Source organism: Copadichromis virginalis, linkage group LG14 (genome assembly GCF_057382275.1).
Source record: "Copadichromis virginalis isolate Kocher_CV1m ecotype Utaka linkage group LG14, C_Virginalis_male_GT1.1, whole genome shotgun sequence".
NCBI classification, from domain to species: Eukaryota; Metazoa; Chordata; class Actinopteri; order Cichliformes; family Cichlidae; genus Copadichromis; species Copadichromis virginalis.
In genome coordinates, this window is record NC_140631.1 from 1,862,773 (window position 1) to 1,878,472 (window position 15,700).

The 15,700-nt window shown below is 44.8% G+C and overlaps 1 protein-coding gene across 2 annotated transcripts in view; it reads left to right on the plus strand.

Moving 5' to 3' along the window:
• The window catches only part of sorl1 (sortilin-related receptor, L(DLR class) A repeats containing), a 94,264-nt gene extending 78,802 nt beyond the window's left edge, over positions 1-15,462 (plus strand). For both annotated transcript variants that reach the window (XM_085478985.1, XM_085478984.1), the window contains exons 37-48: positions 356-460; positions 541-607; positions 934-1,016; positions 1,104-1,194; positions 1,271-1,461; positions 2,315-2,434; positions 5,320-5,484; positions 7,167-7,341; positions 8,130-8,236; positions 8,413-8,602; positions 8,997-9,209; positions 9,745-15,462. In XM_085478985.1, the coding sequence (XP_085335111.1) occupies positions 356-460; positions 541-607; positions 934-1,016; positions 1,104-1,194; positions 1,271-1,461; positions 2,315-2,434; positions 5,320-5,484; positions 7,167-7,341; positions 8,130-8,236; positions 8,413-8,602; positions 8,997-9,209; positions 9,745-9,812 (1,575 nt within the window). In that variant the 3' untranslated portion in view covers positions 9,813-15,462. The remainder of the gene's footprint in view (positions 1-355; positions 461-540; positions 608-933; positions 1,017-1,103; positions 1,195-1,270; positions 1,462-2,314; positions 2,435-5,319; positions 5,485-7,166; positions 7,342-8,129; positions 8,237-8,412; positions 8,603-8,996; positions 9,210-9,744) is intronic.
• The last annotated feature ends 238 nt before the right edge of the window (positions 15,463-15,700 follow it).

The window sequence follows — 15,700 nt, forward strand, 5'->3', positions numbered from 1 at the left end:
TTTCACAGGCCCCACTCTGATGTGAGCGCTCTGCAAGTTAAAACTGCAGCGTCTGGTTGTGTGTTTTCTCCTCTTAGACTCTCAGCTGAAGAAGTGTCTTTGAAATAAATCTCTTGACAAATAGTTTTTGAGATTGTTGATCAAACAGATGCAGTGTTGATGTTTTTACATATTCATTGAGTGACTGTAGCATCTGCTTGTACCTGTAGCGGTTCAGCTTATTGGTGCAACCCAGCTTCTTTTATTAAAACGACCCACCTCTGGGCCAGGAGATGACTCGGCTCATTAAAGGCTCCACATTCACTAGTCGTGGGTTTTTGTGGCTAAACATCCTTTTATTTGTGTTTGTCGACAGGTTGAGTACAGCGTGTTTCAAAGCGCTGACTGGACGTCGGCGAGATCCAAATCAGAGACGACTAAGGTGTACGAGCTGCGTCCAGAAACGCAGTACGATTTCAGGGTAAGACGCCTGCACCGCTTCACAAACATCCGCTGTGTTAGCGTCACGTGCAGCGTGTGTAACCGCTGATGTTTCCCCAGGTGGCTGCGGTGACCAGTCGAGGTGTGGGAAACTGGTCCGAGGTGAAATCCATCACCCCTAAGAAAGGTACGCTGGTCTCAGGCTCGCTGCAGTTTGAAAAGCTGCTCCCCGCTGCCATCTACTGGTATTTAGGAAACATTTCAGGTGGAGGCTTTTTTGTGTGTGCTAGCTCCTTCAGTAAGAACACAAGTGTGTTGGAGGCCTGTCAGAAATGAACACATATTATAAATAATAACTTTAAATAGCAGTAAATATTTTCAGAATCACTTCCTCAACCGATCGCGCCCAAATAATGAACAGTGGGGCAGGTACGTCGTACGGCCGGTCCTATAAATGTCTCGTCATCAGCTGTGTGAAACCAGGGAAACCTTTGACTCCTTCCTGTGTTGCAGCCCTGCCTCCTCCCTCTGTGAACCTCGACAGCATCACCAACGACTCCATGAGCCTGTCCTTTACATTAAACTCTGAGTACAAAGTAAGAGCTTCTCCTCAGGTTTTCTTCTTGTGTTTTTTGGTTCCCGTTTGTGCGAACGCCTCTGATGGCCCTGTTTGTTTCTTTCAGGTGGAACAGTACACTGTGATCCTGTCCTGGCAGTTTGACACACACGTGAAGGAGAACAGAAACTACACGCTCACATCAGGGGTCCTCAAAGGTACCGATCAGACTGTTGTTGTCACGCGTGCATTTGTCTGGCAGTGTGGGTGTTGACGTGTGCTGTCTGTTTCCAGCTACAAACCTGACAGCAGGGACGGTGTATGAGGTGGCTGTGTGGGCTCACACCAGCGTCGGAGACAGCCCCACCGCGCTGACACATCAGCAGACCAAAGGCCAGCAGCCAGAGCGGCCCCTCCTGAAGGCCAAGGCTGTCAACCAGACAGCTGTGGAGTGCAGCTGGACCGTCAGTGGATCGCCTGCTCAGGTAAACTCACACAAACAATATCATAGAAAATGACGTAAGAGTGTGCAGCCTGTTGTTTCATCTTTGACTTTATCAGAGAAATCCAGCAGTTAAAAAGATTTTAAATACAATTCTGGAAAAGTGTGGAGCTAAAAGTTAAATATAATGGGAATGGAGTCTGATTAACCGACGGCGTAACCGTCCACCGACTGAAAACATGTGATATGAACTGGACTGAGCAGCTACAATCCTAAAGCAGACACGGGACAACATTTCTCTGGTAAAAGTCCAGCAGCTGAGTTCCTCTGTAACAGCAGACAGGTTGGTGCACAGCAGTAAACACGACCCTTTTTAATGGTACATTTTCTCATGTATTTATATTTACACCACATCCCATGTTTGTGGAGTTGGCTTTGTAACTGAGAGAGAGGCTGATGCATCCAAGCTGAAATCTGAGTGCCAGGATCCAGAACAGAGTCTGGGTTTATGATGTTTTCTTTAACATTAAGATGACGACACTCAGTCATGATGTGGAGTGTTGGCTGATATCGCAACCATAACACATCCTTTAACACTAAGCTTATATCATATTATATCATAGGTGCTCAAAAATATGTTAAAAACATACCATGGTGTGTAGTAGTGTGTCATGGTGACAGTCGATGAGGAGACTGAGTGTGGCAGGCAGTGACCTGCACTCATGCATTACTGCACACACGCTGCATGTGCATGGAACCACATTAATGAACAAAGGATCCTGAGGACATCATTCAGATCCAACCAGATCCTCCTACATTTGTTATTTCACATTCTGTTGAACGTACGTATTGACCATTGAAACTGTGTGTGTCTGTGTGTGTCTGTGTGCGCGCAGGTGTACGGTGTGTTTTATGCCACCTCCTTCCTGGACTTCTACCTCAGTCCTCGTCAGGTGCGCACACCCTCTGTCGGCCTCACAGTGACCGTAGACAGCGATGAGCAGTTTCTCTTCCTGGTGAGTCTTTCCTCCGTTCTTAAACACGCCTCTCTAAAGGAACATTCCAGAATCTCACACGTGTGTTTCACGTGTTTGAGTACCTGCCGTTTCTGAACTAGAGATGGCACGATACCACTTTTTTATGTCCGATACCGATATTATAAATTTGGATATCTGCCGATACCGATATGAATCCGATATAGTGTTTTTTAATCAATAAAACAGTTTTTTAATATCTTGCTGCATTTTGTATAAGTTGATACTCAAGTTTAAATAAACAACAACACTAAAGCTATTCTGTTACACCTGTATGCAAAAAATACAACAAAATATTTCATAGTTCAGCAAAACTGATCAATCTAATAAACTTAAACCTGCACCATCCTCTCTATTCTGGTATTTTAAAGAGTAAGCAACCTAATCAATAGGGCTCTAAAACTCCCATCAAAAAAAAAATAGGGAACCACCCCCCACCTCATGATGCTTAATCGATTACTAGGGTATATTAGACTTAACAGTTACTAAAAGACAAGAACTAACAGACTTAAAAACTCCTTTGTCCCACACACCATCAGACTGTTTAACTCCTCTCTGGAGGGGAGAGGGAGGGGAAACAGGAGGACAAAGGAGGGGGGAACAACTAAGCTGTAGTGCCTCTTCACCTCACTGTGCAATACCTTTTGTGCAATACTTTTGTAAATAGTCAACGGTGCAATAGACTCAATACTTGAAATGTGCAATTCACTTGTATTTTTATTTTTATTCCTATTTATTCTATTTATCCCCTTCGTATATTTTATTTATATTGTCTCTGTATTTATATATATGTGTGTGTGTATAACTCTGTAACTTCTGTCGGTGCTGTGCTTTTTTGGAAATCGAATTTCCCAGAGGAACCCACCCGAGGGATTAATAAAGTTCTATCTTATCTTACTATATACAGTAATGGACTTCTATACTTTTTACATCAGATTAAAACTTTGGGTGTAAGATTCAGATAATTATTAAAAGCTAGACATTTTAAGTGAGAATAAGAAAGAAAAGTATGTCTTTGTGCCCCCTTTTCCCTGTTAATGCCCTATCGGCCCCCCTGGCTAAACTTTGCTAGATCCGCCCCTGCACAGTTACCAGCGTCAGCTACGTAGAAAAAGATCCTCGAGTAGAAAGTAATATTAAATACATTCTAACAACAGCTGATCAAGCTTAAACGTGCTGCTGTTGTTCAGCCGCTGGTTTCCTCTTTCTGGTGCAAAGTGGGCCTAAAACAAAGAAGAGAGACGATCAGCTGATCATTGATCAGTTTCATGATTGAAGTAGCAGCAAGAAGAGGCAGTCGCTCCATATATCGCTTGTTAAGCTTAACGCTGGAATGCTTCACAAACATTCAGAGATGAACTTACACACTTGCTTTCTTCTCTCTGGGATAACTTTCTCGGAGATGAAATGCCGGGTTGGTAGCGAGGCTACAAATGCTCAACCAGACCGCCGACAGGTCTTGTACGCCACAGCCTCTCTATCACGTGACGCACACTGCTCCGACGTGCTAACGTTATGAGCAGAGTTACGCCATGCCGCAAGTTTTGTGAGGTGCTTTTTTTGATATTTAATGGATCGATTACATTTTTTTTATTTCTCTCCGATATTCGATCCAGTAATTTAGGTCAGTATCGGCCCAATACCGATACTTAATATCACATCGGTCCATCTCTATTCTGAACACGGCGCCGCTCCGTGCTGTTGCTCTGAGAAAGTTTGCTCGTGGCACGAAGCCAGATCACTTCCAGAAGAACTAGTTAGTGTGACATGTGAGAGTAAAGGGAAGGGCGAAATCTCCCACCTGAAAACACAAAAAGCGCAGGAGTGGAAATTATTCAGCGTTAAGTTTAACGAGCGCAGGTGCAAATGCAGCTGCGATCGTCTCCACAGCTGTGCTGTCACGTTTGTGCTTGACGGTGGCGACGCGAGCAGGTGATCTAAGCTTAGTAGTGAAGAATAAATTAAAATGCAAACACAGTTTTCAGACTAAACTGGAATAATAACGAGGGTTGAAAGCAGGCACGCCAGAATCACGGAGCCAGCCTGCTGAGTGACTGCAGCGTAGGCTGCCGTTCCCAGTGTGAAGGGGAATATGTTCCAGCACACGTTAGACTTATTACGAAGCATGGACGTGAACATTCAGAGTCACCGACCCTGAATGCAGAATGATCCGGGCCTTGGTACAGCCCCTCAGGTTATCCTCCACCGAAACGAGCTTTCAACCCCGTAAGGCCTGCTTCCCCTTAAAGCTCATTTATGTTGTCCCTGAAAATTTAAACAGTGAGAGACATCTGCGCTGATTCATAGAGGAGGAGAAACCCAAACTGAAAATCAGAATGAAACACTTTAAAAATGATCGTATTTATTACACAGTTTCATTCACGTGTATTTGCTGAAACTAGTCATTTCTGTTATTCGAACCGTTCTGTAAATGAACTTTTTACACTGCACATCCAGATACTTGCACGTCGTATTCAGCACTGCATCTATGATGGTGGTGAGAGGTCACCATCACAGGTGAGAGGGTCAGAGAAGTATACAAGTGTTAGAGTAACATCTGCTCCCAAAGCCTTTTTCATGGAAGGCGTTTACCAGCATGGCTTCATGGTAGAAGAATCCATCAGGGCCACATCCCAGCTTTTTGAAAATGAATTCATATTTTCTCACTTTAAACATTTGATATTTTCTTGATGTCTTCTAATATGAAGAAAAATGGGATTAAGCGATTTGCAGACCGCCACATTCTGCTTTTATTTACATTTTACAGAGCACTCCAGCATTCACAACTGGCTGTGTCTCTTTTGGCCATATTGTGTATGGGTAACATGACTCGGTCACTAGCCATGATCTGTGTGTTCTCTGTTCAGGTGCGGGTTGTTGCTCCCTTCCTGGGTCCTCCCTCCGACTACGCTGTGGTGAAAATGATTCCCAATGAAAAGCTGCCGCCCAGGAACCTCCACCGTGTGCGAGTCGACAAAACTCAGGCTACGCTCAAGTGGCAGCCCCCCTATGACAGCCCGAGCAAACCTTTGGTACACTCCTGTCTCTTATTGTAATGATGTCAAACGATCAGAACATGGGGAATATAAAGGACTCATTTCACACCTTTTAACTTGTTCATATTTACAGTTGAAGAGATAGTAGGTAGCGTTTTCCTTGTATTAACATGTATTTTACAGCGCGGCTCTGGAAGGATTGTTATTTTAACCAAACAGTGTGACCACAGCTGGCTTTTTGTCCTGTCTCAGCATGTGGGGGACGTTTCTGTGAAGCACATTGGTCAGATTCAGTGTCAGTGAGGGACCCTGAAATCAGTAGGGCACTCAGTTCATATAGGTTTTAGTGATTATGCCTGCTAACGTATTGTAGCAAAAGTTGTCCTGGGTGAGTAAAGCCAGCTAATTCATACGATCATCCAAGGTTGATCTGGTGTCATATCTGCTCTTTTTAAAAATTACTTAATCAGCTGATGTTAGAACATAAGCAGAGCCAGTGAAGCTAAGCTACAGCTAGCTAGCTGTATTGCTAGGAAAATCCTGAGCGGCTAGCTTAGGAGACAGACCACATTAGCTGCCAAATTACTTGGTTCATGACATGGACTTATTTTTCATGTCAAACTGTACTGATTTAAGACAATACTACAACATATGAATGTATAATATTAGCTATAACTGGCCTTTGTTTCTACAATTACAGTAAACTGCTGCTAGCTAGGTCTTGATGCATGCTCAATCATCCAGGACAGTAAATCTCCAAAAGTTGATTCTGTTCATCTGGACGTAGCGTTTTGTGGGAGAAACGTTTCATCACTCATCCAGGTGACTTCTTCAGTCTCAGCTGACTTTGATCAGTGGGTTTTGGTCAGTGGTTGTTGATCAATGGTCATGAGAATTTGCATAATTAAGATTAAGGAACTGACCTCCCAGCCCATTGTTCCTTCAGTGGGCTGGTTTCAGTCATTATGCAAATGTCCTGTTTATAAGATTGAAACCTGCAGTCAGCTGAGACTGTCTCTCTTCCACAGCATGTCTTTATCCTGTCTTCCTTCTCTCACCCCAACCAATCACAGCAGATGGCCCCGCCCCTCCCTGAGCCTGGTTCTGCTGGAGGTTTCTTCCTGTTAAAAAGGAGTTTTTCCTTCCCACTGTCGCCAAAGTGCTGCTCATAGGGGGTCATGTGATTGTTGGGTTTTTCTCTGTATGTACGAAGCGCCTTGAGGCGACTTTTGTTGTGATTTGGCGCTATATAAATAAAAGTGAATTGAATTGAATAAGATTGAGGAAACCTGCGGTCAGCTGAGTCTGAAGAAGTCACTTGGATGAGTGACGAAACGTTTGTCCCACTAAACGCTTCGTCCAGGTGAACAGAATCAACTTTTTGGAGTGCTGCTAGCTAGCTGTAAATTAGCTACAGAACATGTTTATGGCAGTATTTGTTCCTTTGTCTCATCCATGTTGTCATTCTAATAATACTCATACTTGAGCAGAGATAACAGTGTAAGATGTCGATGGTGACCATTCACGTATCCTGAACAACACTTAACACGGCAGTGAGTTAGTGCTGTAGCAGATGCTCCAGCTGTGTTCAAACGTGTATGAAACACAATCCTGTAACTCAGCCGATAAAAAAGAATGACCTCGCAAATATATTATTACCTGATACGTCACAGCTTTTAACATCCACCTGATCTTGGATTCCCGTCTTGTTTCTTTAGACATATGCAATACACATGCGGGATGTGATTCGTAAGGTGGAGCGGGACTACAAGCTGACCACCCAGAACAACACAGTGGAATACGTGCTGAAAGGCCTGGAGCCTGGAGGGCGATACAGCATCTCTGTGCGCCTGCGAAACATGAGCAAGGAGGCCAGCTTCACCCTCAGCACAGGTATAACTGTGTGACTTCAAAACTCACAAACTCTTCAGTCACTGATCAACCGCCAACTTGTCCTAATCCAAGGAGGTTGTCCTCATATTCTTGCTCTAGTGTGACTGAGCTGTGACTGCCAACAGCCATGTGAGCATCGTGGAGTATAAATGGAGTACATCACAAACAAACCAGAAACACACACTTACAAACTGTAACCTCACTGATGTTTTTAGCCTGTGATTTGTAAATGACCAAAGCTTCTGTTTGGATGGAAACTGTTACTGTTACAGAGGTGCATATCGGCTCTAGTTAACACTGACTGTTCAAAGGCCTGTTTGAAATCAGACAGAAACACGTTGACTGGCCTGAAATAGTAATGCAGATGTGATTCAACTGTAAATAGATGTCTAATTGTTCCTTTTGAATACGTTTAGTTTCATTAAAAATAAAAACATTAGCAATAAAGAAAGAACTCTACATTAAACACATTTATAGCTGAATTTGACTGATAGCTTGTTGCTGTTGTTTTTTAAATAAGGAGTAGTGATCACAGTAATCTCAGTACTGTCATTACTTTGACACAGTGTCTGTTCTTTTTCTCCCGTCACACACAGAGAGCTGCAGCAGCCGGCGTTGTGCATGTTTCAAATCTAAATATTCTTTTACCAACTAGATGAACTCATTTAATCATCTGGCTGACTGATTGCACGCATCCCTAAATATGATGTCTTATGTCGCTTCGTGCAGAGCAGATTCTACTCCCCTGTGCTTACTTTTCATAAACTCTGCGTTTCCTGTGCTCGTAGTTCCTCTTGCGGCGCCTGAAGCCCTGAAATTTTTGACGGAGAAGGATCACATATATCTCTTCTGGAAGAACCTGGCTGTCCGAGAGAAGGGTTTCAATGAGAGCAGGGTGAGATACCTACAGCTAACCACTGCTTTTGAAACCAAATGTCAGTGACTGTGAGTGATAATAATGTGAGAGGTGCCACTGTTCTTACAGCAGAATGAGCTTTTCCAAGTGTTGATTTATGCTCTGCTCTTCTGCTGCTGTGGTGCTCCTCTGCCTGCTGGGGGCGCTGTTCACAGGGGTACGAAGTGCGTGTGTTTGACAGCGTGACCAACAAGACGTCGTCCCTGGGAAACACCACAGACACCTTCTTCAGGATCAGCAGCCTGCTGGTGGGACACAACTACACGTTCTCTGTCCAGGCTCGCTGCCTGCTCAACGGGCAGCTGTGCGGGGAGCCTGCAGTGCTGCTCTATAACCAGCTCATAGGTACCGCCCACACTCACCTGATGAACATTAAAGCTGTGTTGTTGCCATTCACATCTTTTCCACGTGTAGCGTCATTAAAGAATGAATCAAAAGAAACCCTGAATCTGACAGTGTCGAGCTGCTTGAGGCACTCACCCGCTTTTTAGCATTAAATTCAGTTTGATGCTGTCATTGTTTTTAATAAAAATCACTACAAAAAAAGGTTCAAATGAATTAAAGTTATCCAGAAATGTGAGTTTAAGTTGTTTGATTAGGAGCCATTTAGGAGCATAACGGCTCCTAAATCCTGGGCTGTTAGCAGCGCCTTCATGCAGCCCAGAGAAACCTAACAGTATTCCAGGGATTACAAACACTTCATTTCTTTTCTGTAAATGCTTTTTCCCCTCCTGCACAGGGACCAGCGATGCATCCCGCAGCGAGGCCCACTCAGGCGACACAGCGGCCGTGGTGGTTCCCGTCCTCTTCCTGCTGCTGCTGGCTGTTTGCGGCGGATTGGTGGTTCTCTACCTCCGACACCGGCGGCTGCAGAACAATTTTACCGCCTTTGCCAACTCCCACTACAACTCTCGGCTCGGCTCGGCCATCTTCTCCTCCGGGGATGAACTGGGTAATTATTTCTTATCGATTCGAGAAACGAGACACGAATTGGAAAACGAGGTTTTTTATAAAGGTCGTTTACATTTTAGGTTGGCGGAGGGATACATGTTTTTAATCACCTGCCACGAAGTTTCACCTTTCTGTTCAGTTTGGCATGACCTTTGACCCTAGCAGTTCAGCATGGTTGCAATAGAAGAGTCAGCCTGCCCCACCCTATGAAGCTGGTATAGCTAGCTCACACGCTGCTAAGCTGGACCTAGCTTCCTGCTCTGACTGCAATAAAAACGTGGCCCAATGTGAAAAATGACCATAATTCTGACTTCAATTCTTACCTCAGTACGTGAGTTTCTCATTGGCTGCTTGCAGATGTTCACCATACTGAACTTCTTCTAAAGTGAAACAGCCAATAAAGCAGGGCGCATCGCCGTATGGCTGCTGTACTAGCGTGCAGTCGGGTCCACTTCTCTCTGGCGTGTTGACGTTTGAACAAATTGATTCCAACAGCCACGAAGCTTTCTAAACACGCATTTTCCCTTTGTTAACAGGTGATGACGACGAAGATGCTCCCATGATCAGCGGCTTCTCAGACGACGTTCCCATGGTTATCGCATAGCGTGGCGTCCCCGTCGCCCATTTCTCTCTGTTCCCTTCTTTCCTCTCCTTCAACCCTTTAGTCCCCTTCGCTCTCCGTCAGCAGTGCGGCACGATGGAGCGCAGAGCCACCGGGCGGAAGCTCGCCACCACCCCAAAGTCATCTGTAGGAATCCACCCCAATTAGCAGAAAAACGTCAAGAAAAAATGGAAATGTGTAAAGAGAGAGAAATATTTTTCAAATGTACATTGCACTTTTTTTGGATGCGCAATAACTTATTTTTTATAATGTTAAAAATATATACGGGGGTCAAAAAAGGAGCGGGAGGAAAAGGTGGACGCTGGAGCAAACTGTGAAGGATTTGAGTTTGTGGAGCTCGTCAGGGAAAGCGTGACCCTGTCGCAAACTCGCCGTCCATAGGAGGCGTCCATTGCTTAAAGCCAAAATAAGCATCCCGAGGCTGGAATATAGAATGCAAAAAACACACATTTAAACACACAAACATATAGACTTACGCTGTATACACAATGTTTAAACATATTTTGGTAAGAGTACAGTTTGTCCTGTGGCGGTAGATGTGACGCTGGTGCCCTGTGAGAGGAGCTAACTGTGGATCGTGGTTCCTGTTTGTCCTGTTGACGGATCGGGACGCACACAGGTGACTGGTGGCATCACGTAGGTACACTCTTCTTTTCCACCAGCAGCACCGTGTTATGTCAGTAGAGGCGGCACGCGATTGGACGATTCCTGGCTTTGACACCCTCCCATCCTGCTAGCATCGCCGAGATCACCTGAATGAATTTGTAAATATCGGCTTTTAAAATGTCCTCTTCTTGTGATGCTGCACCACGTCGTTTGGTAAAATTGAGTTCTTTTGTGTTTCGTTTGTGTTGTTCAGGACCGCGATTTATTGTCCGCAGCATTTTGCCATAGCTGTAGTGCTCAAGGAAGCGTGTTTGGGGTTCTCAGGGAACTGTGTCGGAGCAGACACCAGCCCATCACCGCGGCCGTGGCTGAGGCAGCGCCGTCCGTCTGCTGAATACCTACAGAAAAGTCCGAAGAGGTACCGGGCCGGCCGTGGGCACAGACTGCTGTGAGTGAGAGTCGGGCTCACTTTGTATCTCGTCGTTTTATTGTTCATTTGGCATCTTTTTAGAGAGAACTGTGTCCCTGTGGGTGGTCCCACACAGTCATAGTGGATTTTATCATGAGAAAATAAAACAGTCCATTCAGGGAAAGTTTGCAGAGCTTCACGTCCGACAGCCTGGCGTTGCATCAGGGGCAGAAAGTATATATGGATGCGTTAAATATTGTGCTCCCGCCCTCCTCGCCTGACTGTGCCGCAGTCGGTTAGCAGACGTCGGCGTGTTGCCGTGGAGCCGATGGTGTTCTTTTTTTTGTTGACCTCACTCATTTTGTTCGTAAAGACGTCTTCATGAATGTATTATGTATGGTCCCAGCTCGTTATGCTACTGTCCCCACCTGTGAAGTCAGTGCACACACGCTGCTCTTCGCCCCCCTGCAGTGGGAAACAGCCTTTATGTCTCTGCATGCAAACTGCAGCTGTTCTGAAACCTTCCCATTCACTGACCCAGAGCGACAAACCGATGTTTCCTTTCGTCATCTCGTCCCTGGCTCGGATCATCAAACGGTGTCTGTGCTGACATTTTTCCTCAAGACTCGAGCTTGATTTCACGCAGCTCTGCGTCCTGTTCATGAGGCACTTTGTTCCGTTTCTTGGCCTTAACGACAGATTTTCTGGCATCGATGCTGTTTTTTGCTCTGTGGACTCGGTGTTCTCTGGTTTCTCTGTTTTGCCACATAATGCCTTATTAGAACACGTTAGGTTTCTATGTAATTTATGGTAAATGGTAAATGGTAAATGGCCTGTATTTGTATAGTGCTTTACTAGTCCCTAAGGACCCCAAAGCGCTTTACACAACCAGTCACACACACATTCACACACTGGTGATGGCAGCTACATTGTAGCCACAGCCACCCTGGGGCGCACTGACAGAGGCGAGGCTGCCGGACACTGGCGCCACCGGGCCCTCTGACCACCACCAGTAGGCAACGGGTGAAGTGTCTTGCCCAAGGACACAACGACCGAGTCTGTCCAAGCCGGGGCTCGAACCGGCAACCTTCCAATTACAAGGCGAACTCCCAACTCTTGAGCCACGATCGCCCCAATTTACTGTTTGTACAGTGGAACACAAGTGCACACGTATGCATACAGTCACACGCACGCACGCACGCACACTTGACCCGCATGCAAGGCTGAGGAGTAATTCACTGTTAGGGCATTTGGTTAATTTTGTCAGATCACTGCTCCTTTGCGCCGCGAGACGGCCTCTTAGTGTTTTAGTCCGGTTTCACTCATGTACAGTCTTCTTATTGGTTGTTATGTGCCCGATTGCTTCTCACTTCTTTTAAAGTGGACTCTCGTGAAATAGTTTGCTTCCAAATGTCATTCGGCGACGACTTTGACCATGTTGGAAGATGTTAATGTCTTGCTTGCTCGTGTTGGAGATTGCAAGGAAAGTCAAATGTTTTGAAAACATTGTGAGCTGTTTCAAAAAAGAAAAAAATAAACTTGCTGAAAATGAAACTGTGGCCGAGTTTCTTTCAGTGCAACAAACCTGTGGACTGTTATTAAAACACATCATGTTCTCCAGCTGCGCTGCACGTGTGACTGTATTCACTGGTGAGGCATTTTAAATGTTCACAGGCGAAGTGAGGAGCACTGATTATCTCTTGATCGTGGCGCCTTGTAGTGGGTGGGATGTGTTAGGGAGCGAGTGAGCACGGTGTCCTCACAGTAGATATTAGAAGCAGGGGAAAGCATAAGGACAGTAGTGCTGTAGCTCAAAGAGTTTGGTTGCTGCAGACCAGTCAGGGTGCCTGTGCTGACCGCTGCCCACCACCGAAACCACCAATGATACAATACAATACAACTTTATTTGTATAGCACATTTAAAACCAGAGGTAGCTAAAGTGCTTCACATAATCCAATAAAACAATAGTAAAGTACAAAGGCAGATAAGCTAGCAGGTGGGAGGCACTGATTAAACAAGCACAGTACGCAGATAAGCAAGCACGACTTAACGATGAAAACAATAAAACAATATAAGCAAAAGAGAGGAAAGGGGAGGGCAAGAAAGTACACTTAAAAGGCCTGCTCTAGGAGGCCGGGGAGGCTGAGCTAAAAGGTGGGATTTCAGTCTGGATCGAGTCAGATGTGCGAATAGCATGAGGGAGGTTATTCCAGAGGTTAGGTGCGACTGAAGCAAAGGCACGGTCACCTCTGGTTTTCAGCCGTGACCCAGGTTGCACCAAAAGCAATTGGTCAGAAGATCTCAGTGTTCTAAGTAAGTAAGTAAAATTTATTTATATAGCGCTTTTCACAGATAAAAATCACAAAGTGCTTTACAACACAGGAAATGGGAATATAAAAACAATATAACAGTAAATAAAACAATGTAAAACAATAAAACTATAAAAACAGCATAAGAAGAAATTAATCAAATGCTTTTCTAAATAAAAATGTCTTCAGCTGTTTCTTAAAAGAATCAATGGAGTCCGTGCAGCGAAGAGACAGTGGGAGAGAATCCCACAGCCGTGGTGCCACCGTCTGAAAGGCCCGATCACCACGAGTTTTAAAATGAGTGCGCGGTACCACCAGCAGTCTCTGATCTAATGACCTTAAAGCCCGAGAAGATGTATGTGGTTTCAGCAGGTCAGATAAATATTGAGGAGCTTGACCATGCAGGGCCCTAAAGGTTAGAACTAAAATTTTAAAATGAAACCTAAAACTTACAGGCAACCAGTGAAGGCAGGCCAAGACTGGAGTGATATGCGATCTTCTCTTGGTGCCTGTTAAGAGACGTGCTGCAGCCTTCTGCACAGTCTGAAGACGATTTAAGGCTGATTTGTTAAAACAAGTAAAAAGGCCGTTACAATAGTCTAAACGAGAAGAAATAAAAGCATGAATAATCATCTCAAGTTCAAGCTTTGATACCATTAGTCTGAGTTTAGAAATATTCCGTAAATGATAAAAACAGCTGCTTAGAGTGCTGCTCGAGCGACATCGAGCTGTCAGACATGACACCGAGATTTCTAAGGCTTGATTTTACAGAAGGGTCTATAAGAAGCTGATATGCTGTCTAATTTCTGGGACCATGTGGTCTGGAGCAATAATTAGAGTTTCTGTTTTATCAGAGTTTAGTTGGAGAAAATACTACTGGGAGTATACACGCTAAGGAGAGCAATAAGGTAGCTGGGTGCGATGTTATGGTTTTATAAGTAAGCAGTAGGATTTTAAAATCAATGCAGTATTTAATTGGAGGCCAGTGAGAATTGGGGTGATAGACTCAAACCTACTAGTACCAGTTAGAAGGCGAGCCGCTGCGTGTTGGGTGAATTGCAATCTATGAAGAAGGGCAGAATGAAGCCCAGTGTATAGGAAGTTGCAATAGTCTAACCTGGATGTGACAAAGGCATGGATAAGCTTTTCTAGATCCTCACGTGGTAAGTATGGCATGGCCTTAGAGATTAAACAAAGTTGATAGAAACAAGATTTAATCACAGAGGACACATGCCGTCCAGGTAAACACCCAAATTACTCGCAGAATCGGAAAGATAATCAGCAAAGGGCCCGAGGACACCAGTTGGATGGGCTCCAGGGGTGTGACTGTCAAAGATTATAATTCCCGTTTTCTTGTCATTAAGGATGCGGGAATTGCTCTTTAGCTTCACTTATACACTCGAAGAAGCGAAGCATCGAGGAAGTTTCATCCTCACTCAATTCAAAATAAATTTGGATGTCATCTGCGTAGCAATGATAAGAGAGTTTGTAGTTTTCAATAATACGACCAAGGTGTAACATATATAGAGAATATGATGACCAATGATCAGCATCAGAACTGGACCATGGAGCAATGGGAGAAGGTGGCCTGGTCTGATTAGTCACCGTGCATGTGTCGCTTACCCGGGGAACACCTGGCACCAGGAGCATTGTGGGTAGAAGGCAGTGTGATGCTTCGGGGATGATACTTTGACACGTAGCACCTACCTGAGCATCTTTGCAGCAATCAGAGAATGGGGCCGCTGTCAGAAAGGGATGGACATGGTTAACAACAGCGCTCAGGTTGGCATTTAAATGATGCTCAGTTAATGTTGCAACGTCGCACCAGCAGCAACCAGCCAAGTGTCTCAGCAGAACTTGAGACTCGTCTGACCAGCAAAGGTTTTCTAATCTTTTGTTGCCCAGTTTGTGCCAAATGGGCTCAGTTTCCTCCAGACTGGAGTAGATCTGGAGTAGATTTTTCTATGAGTCTGTTGTGGCCAGTGCGATCCTCTATGCTGTTGCATGCTGGGGGAGCAGGCTGAGGGTCGCAGATGCCAACAGACTTAATAAACTGATCCGTAAGGCCAGCAATGTTGTGGGGATGGAGCTGGACTCCCTCAAGGTGGTGTCGGAGAGGCGGATGCTGTCCAAGATAAAGACAATGTTGGATAACACCTCCCACCCACTCCATGACATGCTGGTCAGTCACAGGAGCTCGTTCAGTGAGAGACTGAGATTACCGAAAAGCACCACTGAACGACACAGGAAATCATTCCTGCCTGTGGCCATCTCCCTGTACAACGCATCCACCTAACACACTGTTTGCTGCTACAACTACACATGTTTCTTTTCCAACTATTTATTTATGAGTGACTTATGTATGTATGTATGTATATATATGTATATATTGTACTATTCTTAGTTAGCGTATTGTCTGTCTTGTCTTAATGTTGGTTTAAAATGGAGCACTGTAACAAAAAATAATTTCCCCCAGGGATCAATAAAGTATTCTGATTCTGATTCTGATCTCAGTGTGGTCTCCTGCTGCTGTAGCCTCTCTGCT